This window comes from Mastigoproctus giganteus, chromosome 8 (assembly GCF_048544385.1).
Source record: "Mastigoproctus giganteus isolate SK-2022 chromosome 8, ASM4854438v1, whole genome shotgun sequence".
NCBI classification, from domain to species: Eukaryota; Metazoa; Arthropoda; class Arachnida; order Uropygi; family Thelyphonidae; genus Mastigoproctus; species Mastigoproctus giganteus.
This window is the reverse complement of record NC_143582.1, coordinates 190,152,689-190,171,364: the sequence shown is the minus strand read 5'-3', so window position 1 is coordinate 190,171,364 and position 18,676 is coordinate 190,152,689. Positions and strand designations below refer to the sequence as shown.

Below are 18,676 nucleotides of genomic sequence, written 5' to 3'. Positions count from 1 at the left end.
AAGTACATTGAACTGGGTTACTTACCCTACCTGTACCAAGATTTATTATTATTCAGCAATACATTAAATTTTTACCAGAGCCTTGATCACTTGCAAACTTGGACTTGATTGATAAAGAGTCAAGCATAATACTAAGGAATGGCTCAGATGTGGTCTGCTTACCCACTGGTGAGACACATGAATCCAGAGGGCAAAATTACAAAATCTTAGGGAGTAACAGTAGACTAGATCTCAAGAATTACCTTTGCACACCATGCTGCGGAACTTTGGAATAAATTTCCTGCAAGTGTGGATGAGGTGAATAGTTTGGCAAAATTCAAGGAGGAATTTGTTAGGCACTTTTTAATAATGTGAATAATGAGGGTTTTTTTTTTTTTTTTGGTAGATGTGGGATAAGTTTGCTTCCTTGCATCATTATGCCATTTTAATACTATACTAACTTTTTATGCAAGATGATAATTACATCCCCCCCAGCATTTTGGTAATGTTTTGCTACCTCCTCTCTTAATCTTAATCCTTGTGATTTCTGGTTATAAGGATGCAATAAGGCAGAGTTTACAAAAGTAATATTCTATTTCTGACTGCTCTGAGAAAAGCATCACAAAGTATGTTAACAATATTCCCCGTGACATGTTTTGGCCAATGGTCAACCATGCTTAAATACATGCTTGTACATTTGTGGAACTAATTTCCTTTAGTCATTCCCTTTTGGACTTTTTTTTTTTTTTTTTTTTTAAGCCTTTTATTTCTGTATGGACTAGATACTAGTTGCTTCAAATTTAATCTCTGGACAATTCAGTTTGTCATTTATAGATGGCCAAAGTGATGTACAGCCACTCCCCGACTTACATAAGGGTGGCATTCCGCGGAACTCTACGCAAGTCGGAATTTCCCTGAATGCTTATGCAGCACTCGCAAATTTGATTTAAGCATAAAAGAAATAGTAGTAGTAGTAGTGGCATGTGATGCAAGAAAGCAAGTGTATGAGCTTATGCGGCATCAGCAAAAAAAAAAAAAATCACACCATTCTCTCCAACTGCCTGTCCAGTTTCTCCTTAAATTTATTCAACCTATCAACTTCCACGACAGATGGAAGTTTGTTCCAGCAATTAACCACCCACTGGCTAAAGGCAAATTTCTGCACATCTATTCTACATCTGTCCTTTCTTAATGTGAATTTATGCCCCTTTAGGTTCGTAATCTGAATAAGTGGAAGGATCCCATCAGAATTCAGCGTGCTCAACCCATTCAAGGCCTTATACACCTCAATCAGATCACCGTGCAGGTGCCTAGTTTTGAGCCACTGCAATTTGCACAATTTAAGCCTCTCTTGGTAAGAGAATCCCTTCATTCCCCTCACCAATCTTGTTGCCCTTCTCTGTACACGTTCAAGCAAATCTACATCCTTCCTAAAATGAGGCCTCCAGACCTGTACACAGTACTCAAGGCGTGGCCTGACCATTGCCTTATACAGAGGGACAATCACCTCCTTTTCCCTGCTAGCAAAATTCCTATATATCATTGACAAAACCCCGTGACCTGCCCTGGCAGCCTGTCTGCATTGCTCAGAAAACTTCATATCTGACTTCATATCTACTGGTACGTTTCTCTGGGGTTACTTCTACCCATATGCAGTACTTTGTATTTGTCAAGGTTAAACTTCAGTTGCCACTTCTTAGCCCATCTGCCCAAATTATCTAGATCCTGTTGCAGTAGCACACTGCCATTACTGTCATTAACAACCCTGCCAACCTTTGTATCATCTGCAAACTTCGACACTAAGCTTTGTTTGTTTGTTTGTTATTTGGTTTTTAGGAGCATTAGCAACTAAGGCCATATTGCTCCAGGATATGCGGTGGTCATTCCCTGACCTTTCCGCATCCTCTGTATTTGGTGGTGATGGGCTCGAACCCCGGTCTAATCAAGAAGAGTGTGCTTCTTCCCACCTGGCTACGGAGGCGCCTCGACACTAAGCCTGATATACCTTCATCAATATCATTGATAAATATACAAAACAACAGTGGACCCAACACCGAACCCTGTGGGACTCCACTAATAACATTAGTCCACGAAAAGCAGCACCCATCGATTACCACCACCCTCTGTCTTCTCCCACTTAACCATCCTTTTATCCATTGAAGCAACTTATCCTTAATACCATTCTGCTCCAATTTGTACAATAGTCTTCCATGCACAACAGTGTCAAAAGCTTTTCTGAAATCCAAATATATGATATCAAAATTATTTTTTGCATCCAGTTCCTTTGTAACCACATCATAATAACCAATCAAATTTGTCAGACAAGACTTTCCCTTAACAAACCCATGCTGTGTCTGATTTACTGCTGCAGTCTTGTCTAGATGATTCTGCAATGCATCTTTAACCAGTGACTCCATTATTTTACACGGAACAGAAGTTAAACTAACTGGTCTGTAATTACTCGTGTCACCCTTCGATCCCCTTTGTGAATTGAGGATACATTTACACATCTCCAGTCCGTGGGAACCTCCCCTGAATCCAAAGGGAGGTTCCCCTTGGACTCAGGGGAATGTTTGATAAACATATAAATAGAATTATTTATTCAATTTTTTATCTCATGCACAGAAAAATTAAAGTGTACAAAATTACAAAAATTTCAAAATTATAAAATTACAAAAAGAGAGAGGAGACAGGAATAACATCAGCAAGTTTTACTTTTCGAGCATCATTGCCAGAATTAACTCTCCAGCTGATAAGCACACCACTGTGGAAGTTGAGGGCTGTGGAGATTTACAAGGGGGTTTTTTCCAACACCTCACAAAATTTCCCTGCAGCTGCAGAAAAGGCACTGGCGACTTCACAGCATACTGTAATGTTTTGGAAACCAGTGCGATGCCTGAACCTATTAAATCACCTGTTGCTTGCAACGAACTTAGCTTGGGGTTTGGCATACTTATTCTTAATATCTTCATAAATACTTTTGCTTTTGCTTGAATGGCCATTGGACTCAGGGGCACTTGTTTCTGAATCTGATTTTCCATCCATATTACTGATAGCTTTCCATCTTTGATAATAGCACCTGAATGTGCTTTGTGATCACTGTTGATCTTAAATGCAGTGAACCTTTAACATGTTCTTTTATACATGCACTGTCCCTTAAAATAGTATTCACTGTTGAAGCAGCGAGACCTAATTCCGTGCAAGATCACAAAGGCATTCAAACTTTGTCCTACTTCGAAATTCTTAATTAATCATCTTCATTTCTAAATCAATTTTGTTTTGTTTCTTAGCATTGCCAGCACTTGCACTTTCTGTTGGTCCCTTTCCCTTCACCATTGTAATAAGTAAATAGGAATGTAGAGAAGATTCTGAAAATTTATTTATGTTTTTTATATGATTGAAGATTTTAGTGAAGGAGAACTCATTTCACCATAATACTGTAATGTAAAAACCCACAGAATTCCAGTTATCGGTATTATCGCAAATGCAATAAGATTGAGTTTACTACCATTTTGTAATAGATTGTGCTAACAGAAAAGCCCAATAAACAGGAAAGTGCAAATTGTTTTTATTGTTTTATGGTAGTGACTTCCAGAAAAATATCACAAAGGCATTCAAAATTGATTCTTATAATGGAACGCATGATAACGATGAAAGTGTAATGCAATTTCCATTATAAAAATGACCTTTTAGAGAGATAAATAGCTTAGTTATATAGCAAAAAATTCAACTTCTGAGGTCTTTGAATGAATTACCAAAATAAAATTCGCCGACCGGGCTAGCCAGGTAGGTAAAGTGCCTGCCTGGCAACCCAAAGGTCGCGGGTTCGAATCCCGCCTCGGGCTTGGATCAAAGTACTGCAAAAAACCTTGGGAGGTGCATTATGGCCACAGAAGCTGATGCGCCAACAAATACCCAAAAAAAAAAAAAAAAACAACTGTGTTATTGGGTTCACATTATGATATTTTCATGATACCTCTATTTATTCCTATGGTGGAAATAGAAATTAAAAAAATGGTGGAAACAAAATATGTTTCCACCATTTTTTAAAATGTTGTTTCCACCGGCCAGCAAAAACATAGTCGAATTTCCATAAGTCGAGCATTACATAAGCCGGGTAGTGGCTGTACTCTTAATTATAACCACTCTATATTATATTAATATAGGGTAATAACTAGAAATAGAGGAATTACAAAATGCTATCAAGAATCACATGTAATGTAACAGAATATTATGAGAGAAAATATACCAAAGGTTAAAAAGATTAATGCATGACATATGAATTATCTTCACTAAATCGCAATATTATTATTGCCACTCCAGAAACTCTGTTTTACAAGCAAGTACAGCACATAAGTGACCAAAAAACAACTCTGAAGCTTTTCAAAAGATGAGCACTTTTAATAATCTGTAATTTGTTTCTTTACCATGTAATTATATGTGTAAATCCAGATAATCAAATATTAACAGTTCTGAATGACTTGATGTAAACTAACAAATAATGACAACTGCAAAGGCTATAATGCCTCTGCAATTGATTTGCATTATTGATATTGTACCTTAGCACTACTGCATTTGCTATTGTGATGTCATGTATAGCTCTGAGAAGATGGCGGCAAGAAGAGGTGAATAGAGAAGAGGCATTTGCTGGGAGGAGTCAAAGAGATAGAAATGGTGGGAAAATAAAGCTAAATAGATAGGACTGGTTTCCTCGTCCACAAGGCAAGAAGATGGATTGACAATGGATAAGAAAAAAGAAGAAGAAACAGAATTAATTCTTATATTTGGCCTTGTTCGTAATACTCCTTGATGCCTATAATCAAGGAAATGGCAAATTGTTTGCTTTCTTTTTTTTTTTTTAAATAAATTTCACTTTACAGAGTGCTATATAAATTTAACTAGTACACATAATTATTCACAGATGTTAAAAGTAAATATGGAATTTACCTAGGATGAACATCAAACATTGGTGGCCTTGGTGGCCTAAGAGCAGGGCGGGGTATGTTTGGTCCTTCACGATAGTAGGATGGGAATTCTTCTTGTAAATGAGAATTGTCTTGATTTTTCCTATAGAGATCTTGTCCTGTTTCTGGTCGATGCTGTGAGGAGGCTCTATGCCCATCACTGCAAAAGGGGAAAAGAAAAGTGAGACACAAGGAATAGATACACTATATTACCAGAAGTAACTAGATACCTACATGTTTCAAAGAATCTTTTATTGACACAATATTAATAATGTGTCAGGTCCAGCTCTAGCTTTAATTATATACTGTATCCTTGTCTGCAGACTCTGAACCAATCTTTTTAACAGGAAGGTGGTATTTTGGTCCTTTCCTCCTTCACCAAAGTGGTCACTGATTCCAGGAATGTTGGCCTAGCCTGAAACAGATGTCCCAGTTCATCTCAAACATGTCCAATGGGATTAAGATTAATGTTCTAGGCAGGTCAAAGAAGCTTTTGCACAGCCTGTAGTGATTGGCTCTGACATGGTCCACTGTCATGCTGAAATGAAAAAATGCCTTCCCCATACTATTTCCCCTGTATACGACTGGAATTATCCAGAATGTCAATGTACTACATGGCATTCCTTGTTCCAGGAACAATAATCAATGATTCGAACACAAGAAACAATCCCACGTGACAAAACCTACTCCAAACTTTACAGTTGGGATGATGCTAGTAAATAACGTTCTCCAGGCATCCACCATGCCCAAACATAGCCATCAAATTCAAACCTGTATAATGTAATCAGTATATACGTGTATAACATGCAGTTTTGTTTGCTGTGTGCTGCAGCTTTTCTGTAAAATCCAATGCAGCTCCTTATTACCTACTGTACTTGTATTAATCAGTTCCTGTGGCCTTCCTGGACCCTTGGTTGACAATATTAGGCGAGGACTTAACAAGATCTACATACCACTCTTCTGAACACACACCAGTCTCTTTCCAACATTTTCTGCAGTCCACCTAAACACTTCTCAGCTTATTGTAGCACCATGTTTCCACATCTGCCAACACTGATTTAGAGTGTTACAGTTTTGCTGCAATGCATGAACAGATTGATTGCTAATATGGTATTCTATGATGACTTACCACCAGAAATCACTGAGCTCAATGCCTTGACCCAGTTATCAGTTTTTCATAATCTGCATTTCTTTGATTTGCTTACTTCTGGAATGAACACAGTTTCTCTTATACCTATTCCTGACATGATGGTAGTTATGGTTAATTTCTCCCATATTCCTTGGATGTGCAGATACTTTTGGCAATATAGTGTATGTTTGATAACCTGTCTACCTAAAAATCAAATGCTGCAATATTTCCATATCTCTATTTCTATTTCCCTATTCCCTTCTCTAATTCATATCCTTATTTCCATATCTCTTTATTTAATGTTTAGTACAATTTTAAAACTAATTTGAGACATTAGTTACATTTATTGTCAGTAAGTCATTAGAGATAAACACATGTGGAAATACAGGAACAGCATAAATACTTGAGAATAAGCTGTACAGTTTTGGTTAAGAATATCACCATATACATATATATATATATAAAAAAAAGAATAATGCTGTCAAGTACTTGAGTAGAGTTCAATTTCTTTACTCACTCAGTATAACTGAGTGAGTAAAGAAAAAAGTATAACTGAATTAAACTCGGTACTCAATACATTTTTGATTCACTGATTTATCAAAAAAATTTATGGAGTCAGGTGTTCATTACTTAAGATGATTCTATGAAATAAATCTCTAAATTTGGATCTCCTATCTGCATATGTCTTTCATGCAACATTTAATTATGTATGTTACTTTCCTCTTGACATACAATACACTGTAAAGTACAGTACTCAGTAATGTACATTGTATCCTACATTGTACAAAACTATGTATAATAAAATTGCAGTACAGAAAAACAGTATTTTTTAATTATGTATGACTATAATATGACCACTAGAAATTCAAGAAATTCTGAATTCTAACACGAATGAGGTCCCAAGATACTAGATTTTGGAGGTTACAGAATTGGGGGGGGGGGGACATACCACATCATCTGTCCATCCTCTATTCATTTGTCTAATCTTTCCTTAAATTTATTCAAACTACCCACTTACACAGTGTTAGACGGAAGTTTTTCCTAATAATCATTTACTCTTTGGCTAAAAGCAAATTTTTGATCTGAGAAAGAGTAGAATGTCTTTTAAATGGATGTATGATCCATTTAAAGGATGTCCATTTAAAGGATTTAATGATCCACTTCAGCCAGGTCTCATGAAGGCACCCAATTCCAACACATCTACATTCTTCCTAAAATGAGTCTCCTTGACCTGGAAGCCTCATTTTAGCGCAGTACTTAAGGCACCTAACCATTGTCTCATACCACGGGATAATCAATTCCTTGTTGGAAAAATTCCTGTATATCACTGACAGCATTCCATGAGCTGTCCTAGCAGTCTATCTGCACCGCCCACAGAACTAAACATCAGACCATAGAAATTACCCTAGCTGTCTTTCATTTTCCACCACACTCATGCTACCCACAGGCAGCACCTTGCATTTATCAATTTTAAACCTCAACTGCCACTTCTTATCAGCCCATCTGCCTAATTTCTCTAGGTCTTGGTATACCTTCATCAATATCATTAATAAATATTGAAAAAAGGGACCTGGCACCAAATCATGAAGGACTGCACTAATAGCATCAAGAAGAGCATTGTGTATTAATAATCACTCTTTGTTTTGCCACTCATCTATCCTTTTACCCACAGCAGTAACTTCGCCCTTATCTGCAGCACTGCCACCTCTTTTTATATCTGTGACCAACAGCCTCCAGCTATATCTATGGTAGAGCCTTCTTTCATATCTGCTGGGAAGCAATTTGCACATGGAACCACTTTAGTCAAATATGTGCAACAACCTCATGCTCTACATATATGTTGTTGTTGTTATGGGAGTTTAAAGGCACATAAGCTACTATGGCTATAATGCACCAATTCATTTTTTATATGGCAAAAAGAAAAATTTCCATAAAATCAGAAAAGATTAAAAAGTCCAATCTGCTTCAGAAAGTGGAAAAATTCGAAAATATTTGCCTTGTCACCAATGAGATTCTCTAAAGTTATTGGTTTATCAAGATTTACCAGTGATAGCAGGGTTGATGCTCTGTCTTGTCTATAGTAGGGACAGTCAATGAGTATGTGTTTAACAGTCAGATTTAAAGAACAATGTGGACACTGTGGTGGATCGTCTCCTCTAAGTAAATAAAGATGGGTTATATGGGTATAACCTATTTTTGTCCTTGATAGGACTACTTCTTCTTGTCTTGATGTACGGATACTGGAGGGCCAAAATTTTCAGATCATGTTTAAATTGAATGAGTTTATTATTTGTTTGTGAGAGTGCCAGATTGTTGTCCATTCTGACAAGCATGCAGCTTGAATAGTTAATGCAAAGTCTGATGGCGGAACAGGGATATTAGTTAAGTCTAAGCTAGTTGGATTTTTTGCAGCTTTATCAGCCAGTTCATTGCCCAAAATACCAGAATATGCTGGAATCCAACAGAAGATGACCTGTTGATGGCGTTCTTCAATTTTTAGTAATATGCTTTGTATTTCGTCTATAACAGGGTGAACTTTATCTGAGAAATTTGACGTTGTAGAGCGAATATCATCTTTTAAGGGCACAAAAGGTAATATAGTTGTACACGTTGGCACTAATAATATTAAGAGTAGGAGACCGGCAGAATTACTTAACAAGTACAGGTCACTGCTGAACAAAAGCCGAGAATTAGGGTTGAATTTGAAAGTGTCTGCAATTCTGCCCAGACACGATAGGAGGGAGTATATGATGAGAGCCTTGTCGATCAATTCGGCCCTGGAAAGATTGTGCAAGGCTCAAGGGGTAGAATTTTTTTCAGCTTGGACTGTACTTGTTAACAGGAGAGATTGCTTCTACAGGGATGGGATACACTTAAATAGAAAGGGTGCAAGAATATTTGCTGATGCTATCGAGGCAGTGTTAGGTGGGTCGGAAAACTGCTAGCTTGGGGGGAGACAAAGACCAATAGATTGACAGTAGCCACTGGCAGAGGTGAAAGAGATTCTTGCACTGCTTCTATTTTTCAGGTGGTAGATGACTTTCATCAACCGGTGAAATTCCACCACTTTGCTTATTGGAGGCTTGAAGTGGTGAAACCCATGTTTAGTCTCTAGAGCAAAGTTTCCGGCATCCCTCTCCCCATACTTCTCCTTCAACCCATGCACGGTACTAAGTATTATAGGTTTTGATACCTTTCGTGTTTGGGGTTCTCATAAAAAAAAAAAAAAAAAAATATTAGAATGAGCAGAAGCCTGAAAAACAAGATGCATGGTATTTCAGAGACTGCTGGGAGCCATTGCGGTACAAGTAAACACATGGGTTGTGTTAGGGTAGCTAAGAATAGAAACAGGTGCAGGTATACTTGTGTGTACACCAATGCTAGGAGTTTAGTAAATAAATTTGATGAATTTGAGGTATTGCTCAAAACATCAAAGGCAGATATTGTTGGGATATCAGAGACGTGGTGTCACACAGATATAAGGGATGCAGAACTGCAATTTGGGGAGTACAACGTCTACAGAAAGGATAGACAGGATAGGAAGGGGGGAGGGGTTATGCTATTAGTTAAGAAACACATAAAAACCAAGGAAGTGAAGCCAGTCGACATCGCTGGACAGTGCAGTGTTGAGTCAGTTTGGTGTGACATAAGCATTGGGAGATCAAAATTGAGAGTAGGAGTGTGCTATAGGCCTAATGACTCTGATGAGTATAATAAGGAACTGTACAGGGAAATAGAGTGGGCCAGTAAATCAGAGTCTTATAATGGGAGATTTTAATTTCCCAGATATTGACTGGAATTTGGGGGCTGGTTACTCACGCACGAGCAGGGCTTTTGTGGATTTATTGGATGATTGTTTTCTACATCAGCATGTTTGGGAGGCAACTAGAGGGAGTAATACTCTTGATTTGATTATCAGCAGTGATTCTTCATGCATTAAGAATCTGCAGACAAATGAACCACTAGGTGGCAGTGATCACAGTGTGCTGAAGTGGGATTTACTCAAAGAGGTAACTACCATTAGGGGTAAAGGGAAGGGTTATTGCTTCCGTAAAGGCGACTACGATGGACTGAGACAGTATTTAAATTCTATACAGTGAGACCAACTGATGATGTTACCAACAGCAAATTCAAAATGGGAAGCATTCAAAGAACTTATCTTGGAAGCTACTAGGCTTTACATACCAACTAAGAAATATTGTTCAAGGTTTAGGCCAAAATGGATGTCAGATGAACTAATGAGGCATATGGCAGAGAAGAAAAATGCATGGGATACATACAAATTAACACATGACACAGAAGCCTATGATAGATACAAGTTGATATGCAACCAAGTTACAAAGGAGGTTAGGCAGGCGAAGGCAGATTACGAGAAATCCTTGGCAAGGGATGCAAAGAAAAACAGCAAAGAGTTCTTTACTTATGTAAACTCTAGAAGGAAGGGGATGAATCAGATTGGTCCACTTGATATTGATGGGTCAACTGTTGATGATCCTGCTCAGGTAGCTAACAAACTAAATGAATATTTTGCATCGACATTCACACATGAGGAGTTATTCAGCAAGGGGAATGCCAGAGGTGTATTCAACTCTAGCAGTAAGCTACAAAATCTTGAAATAACTGGGAGTAAAGTGGAGGAGAAACTGTTGAAGATAAACACAAGAAAGGCACCCGGGGTGGATGGGATCTATCCAGTTATATTAAAGGAGGCAGCAAAGGAAGTAAGCAAACCCTTAGCCATAATTATGAGAGCTTCCTTGGACTCAGGGGAGGTACCCATAGATTGGAAATGTGCAAATGTGACCCCAATTCACAAAGGAGGATCAAAGGCTGACACAAGTAATTATAGACCTGTGAGCTTAACTTCTGTTCCAGGAAAATTAATGGAGGCACTGGTTAAAGAAGCACTGCAGGATCATTTAGACAAGACTTCAGTTATAGCTCAGACACAGCATGGTTTTGTTAAGGGGAAGTCTTGCCTGACCAACTTGATTGGATACTATGATGCAGTCACAAAAGAACTGGATGCAGGGAATAACTTTGATATTATATACTTGGATCTTAGAAAGGCTTTTGATACTGTTGCACATGGAAGACTGCTACACAAATTGGAGCAGTGTGACATTGGAGGCAAATTGCTGCTATGGATAAAGGGGTGGTTGAGGGGGAGAAGACAGAGTGGTAATCAATGGACACTGCTCATCGTGGACTAATGTTATTAGTGGAGTCCCTCAGGGCTCAGTGTTGGGTCCATTATTGTTTTCTGTATTTATAAATGATATTGATGATGGTATATCAAGCTTAATGTCCAAGTTTGCAGACGATACAAAGGTTGGCAGGGTTGTCAAGGACACTACTGACACTATGCTGCTGCAACAGGATCTGGAAAGGTTGAGCAGATGGGCTGAGAGGTGGCAAATGAAGTTTAACATTGACAAATGTAAAGTACTACACATGGGAAACAGCAACCCCAGAGCAACTTATCAACTCTGTGGTACTACACTGACAGTGGTAGAGAATGAAAGGGACTTGGGGGTGGTTGTGCAGGCAGATATGAAGTTCTCTGAGCAGTGCAGACGGGCTGCAAGAGTGGCTCATGGAGTATTGTCAATGATATACAGGAATTTTTCCAGCAGGGATAAGGAAGTGATTATTCCATTGTATAAGGCAATGGTCAGGCCACACCTAGAGTACTGTATACAGGTCTGGAGGCCTCATTTCAAGAAGGATGTAGAGCTGCTGGAACGAGTACAGAGAAGGGCAACAAGATTAGTGAATGGAACAAAGGGGTGCTCTTACGAAGAAAGGCTTAAGTTTTGCAAATTACAGTGTCTGGAGACTAGGCACCAGCGAGGTGATCTGATAGAGGTGTATAAAGTCTTGAATGGTTTAAGCATGCTCAATGCTGATGGGATTCTTCCTCTAGCTCAGAATAATTACCTGAGAGGGCATAAATTCAAATTGAGGAAAGACAGATGTAGGATAGACATGCGGAAATTTGCCTTTAGCCAGTGGGTGGTTGGTTGGTGGAACAGACTTCCATCCCTTGTGGTGGAGGTTGATAGCCTAAATAAGTTTAAGGCTCAGCTGGACAGGTATTTTGAACGAACAGAGGGGTGAAGTGGAAGTGGGTTTTTTTTTTTTTTTTTTTTTTTTGACTGATGCTGCATAAGCTTGCTTTCTTGCATCAAATGCCTCTACTAATGCTAATGCTAAATTACATAAAGCCAGGATTGAATTAAGCAAATCAGTGTAAATAACAGATTTTAAAGATCGATTAGCACAGAGATTTTATAAGCCAGTTTAATTACATATAATTCAGCTGAATTGATATGGAAGGGATTCGGAAACACTCCAGCTGCTCCAACGTTTGAATTAGATTTAGAGCCATCTGTATAAATTGGGGAAAAATCACTATATCTTTGAGTGTGAACTGCATGAAGTTGTATGATATTAGATGCTTGTAAAACTCCCTTTCCCCATTGGCAGAGATAAGTGTCACAAGTCACCAGGGGAAGAGAAGCCCATGGTGGTTGACAGCATGTTGCTACCTGTTGTATGGAATGAACGGAAAGATTCCAAACTTCCATCAGTTCAAGGAGGCGAAGACCAGCTGACTTTACTATGCTAGGTTTATTTCTGAAGAAGTTTTCTAATGGTGGATTGAACAAGTATGACTGAATGTGATGAGAGGCACAACTTTGTATCTTAACAGCATACTTTAGTAACAGTGTTTTTCTACGTAATGATAGTGGGGGCTCGTGAGCATCAATATAGAGATTATGTGTGGGCGACGTTCTAAAAGCACCAAGGCAATCCTCAAAGCACTGTGTTGAATGGGATCAAGCCAGCGTAATGCGCTCATTCTGGCAGAATTATAGATGGGAGCTCCATAATCAAGGCGGGATCTGATTAATGACCTGTATAGCCGAAGCAGAGAAATACGATCTGCACCCCATGTTTGGGCGGATAAAGCTTTGAGTATGTTTAACTTTTTTAGAGAGGAAGTACGTACATTTTTAATATGGTCTATAAAATTTAACTTGTTGTCAAGGATTAATCCTAGAAATCTGATGTTATTAGTGAATGGGATGGAGACATTAGAAATTTGAAGTTCAGGATCCGGATGAAGTTTGTCCTGCCTACAAAAATGGATAGCAACTGTTTTCTGCTGCGAGAGCTGATAGCCATTGAGGCTAGCCCACTGTTGTATTTTATTAAGTGATATCTGAAGCTGCCGTTCAATAGACCTCATATTTTGGGAATGGCAGGAGATGGAAAGGTCATCTGCATAAAGATAAGTCTCTACTGTATTTGGAAGCTGTCTTGTAATAGAATCTATTCTAAGAGCAAACAAAGTGGCACTCAGTACTGATCCTTGTGGAACACCTTCCTGCATGAACGTTGCAGAGAGGGCATGTTGGTACTGAACTTGAAACGATCTAGTATGTAGGAAGTTTTGAACAAATATAGGAAGGTTGCCCCGCAGACCAAGGGAGTGAAGATCACTAAGTATGCCATGCCGCCAGGTGGTGTCAAAAGCCTTCTCTATATCTACTGAAACCATTACAAGATGTTCACGTTTAACAAAGGCAGTTTGAATGGCGAATTCAGCCTTGACCATATGATCTAAGCACTACCTATTTTTATGAAAGCCATATTGACTATGGCTCAACTAATGAGCCATATTGACTATGGTTCATTAGATGTTCTGACTCAATGATACAGACAAGTCTTCTGTGGACAATCTTTTCTAGGATTTTGCTGAGGCAGCTTGAGAGAGATATTGGTCTATAGCTATGGGTTGGCTGGATCTTTCCCAGGCTTTAGAAATGCCAAAACAGTAGAGTGATGCCAGGAAGCTGGAAAAACATTTTCTGAAAATATACGATTGTAAAAAACCAGCAGCAAGTGCAAAGCTTTGTCATCAAGATGTTGTAGCATGACATAATAAATCCCATCTGGCCCTGCAGCACCATTGTGGGCTGTTCTTTTTTTTTTTTTTTTTTTTGTAGTTGGCGCATAGGCTTCTGTGGCCATAATGCACCTCCCAAGGTTTTTGCAGTACTTTGATCCAAGCCCAAGGCGGGAATCGAACCCGCGACCTTTGGGTTGCTAGGTAGGCACTTTACCCACCCGGCTATGGGCTGTTCTAATAGCATGCAAAAGTTCAGAGTATTGCAGAGGTTTGTTATATATGAAAGAAGGCAGGCAGTTTTAAAGTTAATAGCATGCTTTTCTTTGGTGTTTTTAATTCGTTTGAAAGATGTAGAAAAGGCTGATGCTGCTGAGATTTCAGCAAATGTACTGCCCAAAGCATTAGCAATATCTAAGGGACTGGATAGGTCTTGCCCTTTCCAGGAGAGGATTGGAGAAGGTATAGTAGGAACCTTACCAGATAACTATCTAATTTTTTTCCATATAGTTTTCGGATAAGTGTTTCTGTTAAAGGTCGATGCAAAACGAGTCCAGGCTTCTTTCTTGGCTTGCCTTTGTACAAATCGTGCTTTTGCTCTTAGCTTCTTATAATTAATGAGATTGGTTGTGGTTGGACATCGCCGAAATAAATTCCAGGCTTTAATTTTTGCTTTCTTTGCTTTTGTGCATTCCTCATTCCATCAGTAATTATAATGCTTGCAACCAGGGAGATTTGATAATGGTATTGTGTCCTTGGCCACATTTAGAAGATGTGACGTGATGTAATCTGTTACATTATCAATATTCTGGAGCTGGATTTTTTCTTCATCAAGAGAGATTGATGATCAAAATTTTGCCCAGTCTGCCCGAACAAATTTCCATTTCCTATGGGGTTTGTTTGAAGGAGTCTTTGATATTAAAAAATTGCATGTGATTGGAAAGTGATCACTGCCCATAGGATCATTCGAAACATACCACTTTATGCTTGGGACCAGCACTGGAGAACAGGTTGAGAGATCTATTGCTGAGGTGTGTCCAGTTGGGAGTTGTATGTGAGTGTGTGCACCAGCATTGAGTATGGTAAGGTTTTGAGCCTCTAGAAAGCTTTCAATTAGTCGACCCATAAGGGATGGTGCCCATTAAAATCCCCTAATATACAGAGAGGTGGAGGTATCTGTATGAAGAGATCTTCAAGATCTTTTAAAGAGTAAGTATGATTTGGTGGTAGGTAAATTGAGACAATTTTCATTGAAATACAGAGGGTTATATGAACAGCGACAGCTTCTATTTCAGTTTGAAGTGGAATATGTTTAGTTGGGATATTTGAATTTATTAGGATTGCTACACCACCATGGGCAGCATTTGTTCTATTACGATCTCTTCAATAAAAGCAACAATTGTTTATCGAAGGAGAAATTTGCGAGGTTAGGTAAGTTTCCTGAAGACAAAGAGCAACTGCAGAATACCGGTTAATTAAATCATGGATATCATCTGTGTTGCAACGAAAGCCTCTGCAGTTCACTGTAAAACACAGGCCATTATTTGTGTTTAATTGATGGAGCTGTATCTGACTGCTTTTTGAAGGTGACTGGCTTATTTACGTTCCAATTTTTATTTGTCTTTTTTGAAAACTGGTCGACCAGTATCCATTTCTTCTTCAGCTTAAATTTCTAAAATTGGTTCTTCATGTATAGATGTGCCATCTGTATCCATGATTATGTCCTGGGTATTTTTCTTTGATTTTGGGTTTGTAATATTGGATGTATTAGCACACATCTCCTCCTCATATGTGTGTATTAGCACACATATGAGGAGGAGATGCAGCTGGTATTGTCAGAGGAGTGTTATTTGCCTGGTCTGAGAGTTTGGTTTGTTGTTTATCCACACTTGGTTGTTGCTCAGAGAGGACAGTTCTAGCCCAATCAGAAATTGACTTGGTAATGGGAACTGTGACATCTGTTTGAGTGGAGACTGTTTGGTATTTTTTTATTACATTAGCATAGGTACTATTTTTGTTTATAGTAGGTGAAACTAGTTTTCTTGATTCTTGGTAGCTGACTTTATTCTCGACCTTGTATTTTACTATGTATATTTTTTTTTTGTTTTCCATTTTTCACAAATTTTGGAATATGCTGGGTGGTCACCTTTGCAGTTCGCGCACATCATTTTTGCAGCAGAACAGTCACTCTGATTGTGATCTGAGGACCTGCAATTTGGGCAGACAGGAACTCCTCTGCATACAGTTTGCAAATGGCCAAATTTTTGGCACTTAAAGCACCGGACTGGGTTCAGCATATAAGGTAAGGTAACCAGCTTTTATGGTGGTTGGTAGGGTCGGTGTTTTGAATGGGAGTATCACTGTCTGAGTAGGAACAGGCTCTCCATCTTTTTTGACGACAACTCTTTTTGCATGTACCACATTTTGATCTTGTAGTTCCTGGACAAGTTCATCCTCCGATACGTTTAAAAGATCCCACTCTGATAGAGGAGTTTAAGGTGGCATGTGGGGGTAACCTTCATGGGAATTCCACCAAAGGTAGATACTTTTAACAGTCTCTCAGCGTGTCTATGTTCAGTTATTTCAATTAATAAGTCTCTGGATCTCAATCGCCTAACCATTTTTGGAGGGCCAGCCACATTTTCAAGACATTTTTGTATCAAAAACGGGGAAAGCTTACTCAATGGTTGGTCTGTGGAGGAGTGTAGAATTAAAAAGAGAGGTACGATATTATCCGTTCCTTCTTTTTTTTGTCATTTAGCATGGGATGTTGTGTCATCATGATCTCGATCATGTTTATCTAGGTCTGGATCAAAAGATCCATAAGTGGACTGTTTAGTTTTGTCCATCTTTTTTTGTTTAGTTTTGTCCATCTTGCTCCTTTTTGCCCTGGGAGGGTGGCTTTCTTCTCCCAGATTTCCAGCCCAGCCACGTGGAGGTAGAAGCGGTGCAACCAGTGACCAAGCAATAAAGGAAGGTTAGTAGTTAGTGCGTTAATAAATAGTCCTATGTACAAGAAGAAAGGTGTCATTCCCTTCTGTTAGGTACACTAAATTCTTTACTTTAGAACAGCAAAATTAAATAACTCTGAAAAAATGAAGGATACTACTATAATTATCAGCCGCTCTTTAAGAAAATCGCTTTGATATCACTTAGAAATCACTATAGTCACTCGCTTGGCACTCGGGGCTTATCTACATATATATTTTAGGGCTATAGTACTGTGTTTTTTCATTATTCTGTTCACCACCTATACCATAATATAGCTGACTGCAGATATAATCAAATTTGAAATACAGTAAATTCTCACTTTCACGGACCTCTATTTAATAGACTTCAGAAATAAAAGACAATGTCTACTAAACCACAGGCTTTTTGTCTGTACGAGCTTGGTGAAGTAACTGTCTCTATGATGGTATTTACTATCAATTAAAATATTTTTACTGCTGGGAAAGCTATGATTTTCCTCACTATCAACCTTTCATCAGCATGTTGACTAGGTCAGATATCAGTAGGGAGTCAACTGAACTTTCGGGAAGAGTACTCTTCAGGCTGAATAAGTTTTAATCAATTTCCACTACCACTGTACATGGCAAAAAAATGCAGTATTACATCATTCAATGATTTTTATGAAATGAAAAACAGAATGATTTAATACTCCATTTTTTTAAAAAAATTTATGAGAAAAGACACTGAACATTCTACCAGCTCCAGCAACTACAATAAAATGTCATTATCAATAGAATAAAGAAATATTCAGTATAGCAACCCACTTCCCACCCCCTGACAATTTACTACATAAATTGGCAAGAGATAGGAAGTGGTTTATTATATTGAATATTTTGTTTTGTTATTCTAAGTAGCTTCATGTGAATATGTTTCAATTTAACACTTTTACTGCTGGCTTTCCTGATGAAAATGTCAACCCAGGATTGAAAACCTCGAGATTGAAACAGTCTGATTGGAAAAGGTAAAAATATTTGCAGGCTTTCTTCTCACCATGACTGAATTAATCAGCCTCCAGTGAAGGTTTCTTGACAAAAATATCCAGTTTTTCTTCTGTCAATGTGAAAGAAAAAGTTCTAAAAGTAGGGTGGTTCCCCCCTCCAAGTGAATTAAAATCCAAAGCCGCATATTTGCATTAAAGAAGCAGTGAATGTGCTAACAAATATGATTGTAACAAATGCATCACTTTAGCACAATTTTTATTGTTACAAAAAATATAATCATTATAACAAAATTTGTAAAAAGAAAATCTTTAAAAATATGGTGTACACTTTTTGATCTTTAGCATCTGGCAATGCTGCAATAATTTACTTGATTTACTAATTTAGTAGTTAATTGCCTGTACAAGATTAGTGGCCTTTGATCTATCTACCTTCCTGAAGTCTAATCTGAGTAATTTTGAAAGGGATAGGTTGTTTATTTAGTGAACTATGATGGTAGTTGAGATGCTAGTGCTGAAATTATGTTTTCAGTTTTGTGTGAAGAAGCTGGTTGTTTACATCATGTCACCCGACAGTTGTGCATACCATTGTTTTATAAACGCGAAAACTGAGGAGACTGCAGTTTACAGAAAAGTATTTATAATACTTTTCTTGCCAGAATTAATAAGTTTTGTTTTACTGATAACAAAAAGCATAAAACACAAAATTTTTTAATTTAAAAAAAAAACAAAAAAAAAAACTG

At 38.1% G+C, this 18,676-nt stretch overlaps 1 protein-coding gene across 1 annotated transcript in view; it reads right to left on the bottom strand.

The window, feature by feature from the left end:
• The window catches only part of LOC150082099 (uncharacterized), a 365,646-nt gene that overhangs the window by 95,149 nt on the left and 251,821 nt on the right, over window positions 1-18,676 (bottom strand). Inside the window, exon 14 of the mRNA XM_090379102.1 lies at window positions 4,927-5,103. Within this exon, the coding sequence (XP_090235228.1) occupies window positions 4,927-5,103 (177 nt within the window). The remainder of the gene's footprint in view (window positions 1-4,926; window positions 5,104-18,676) is intronic.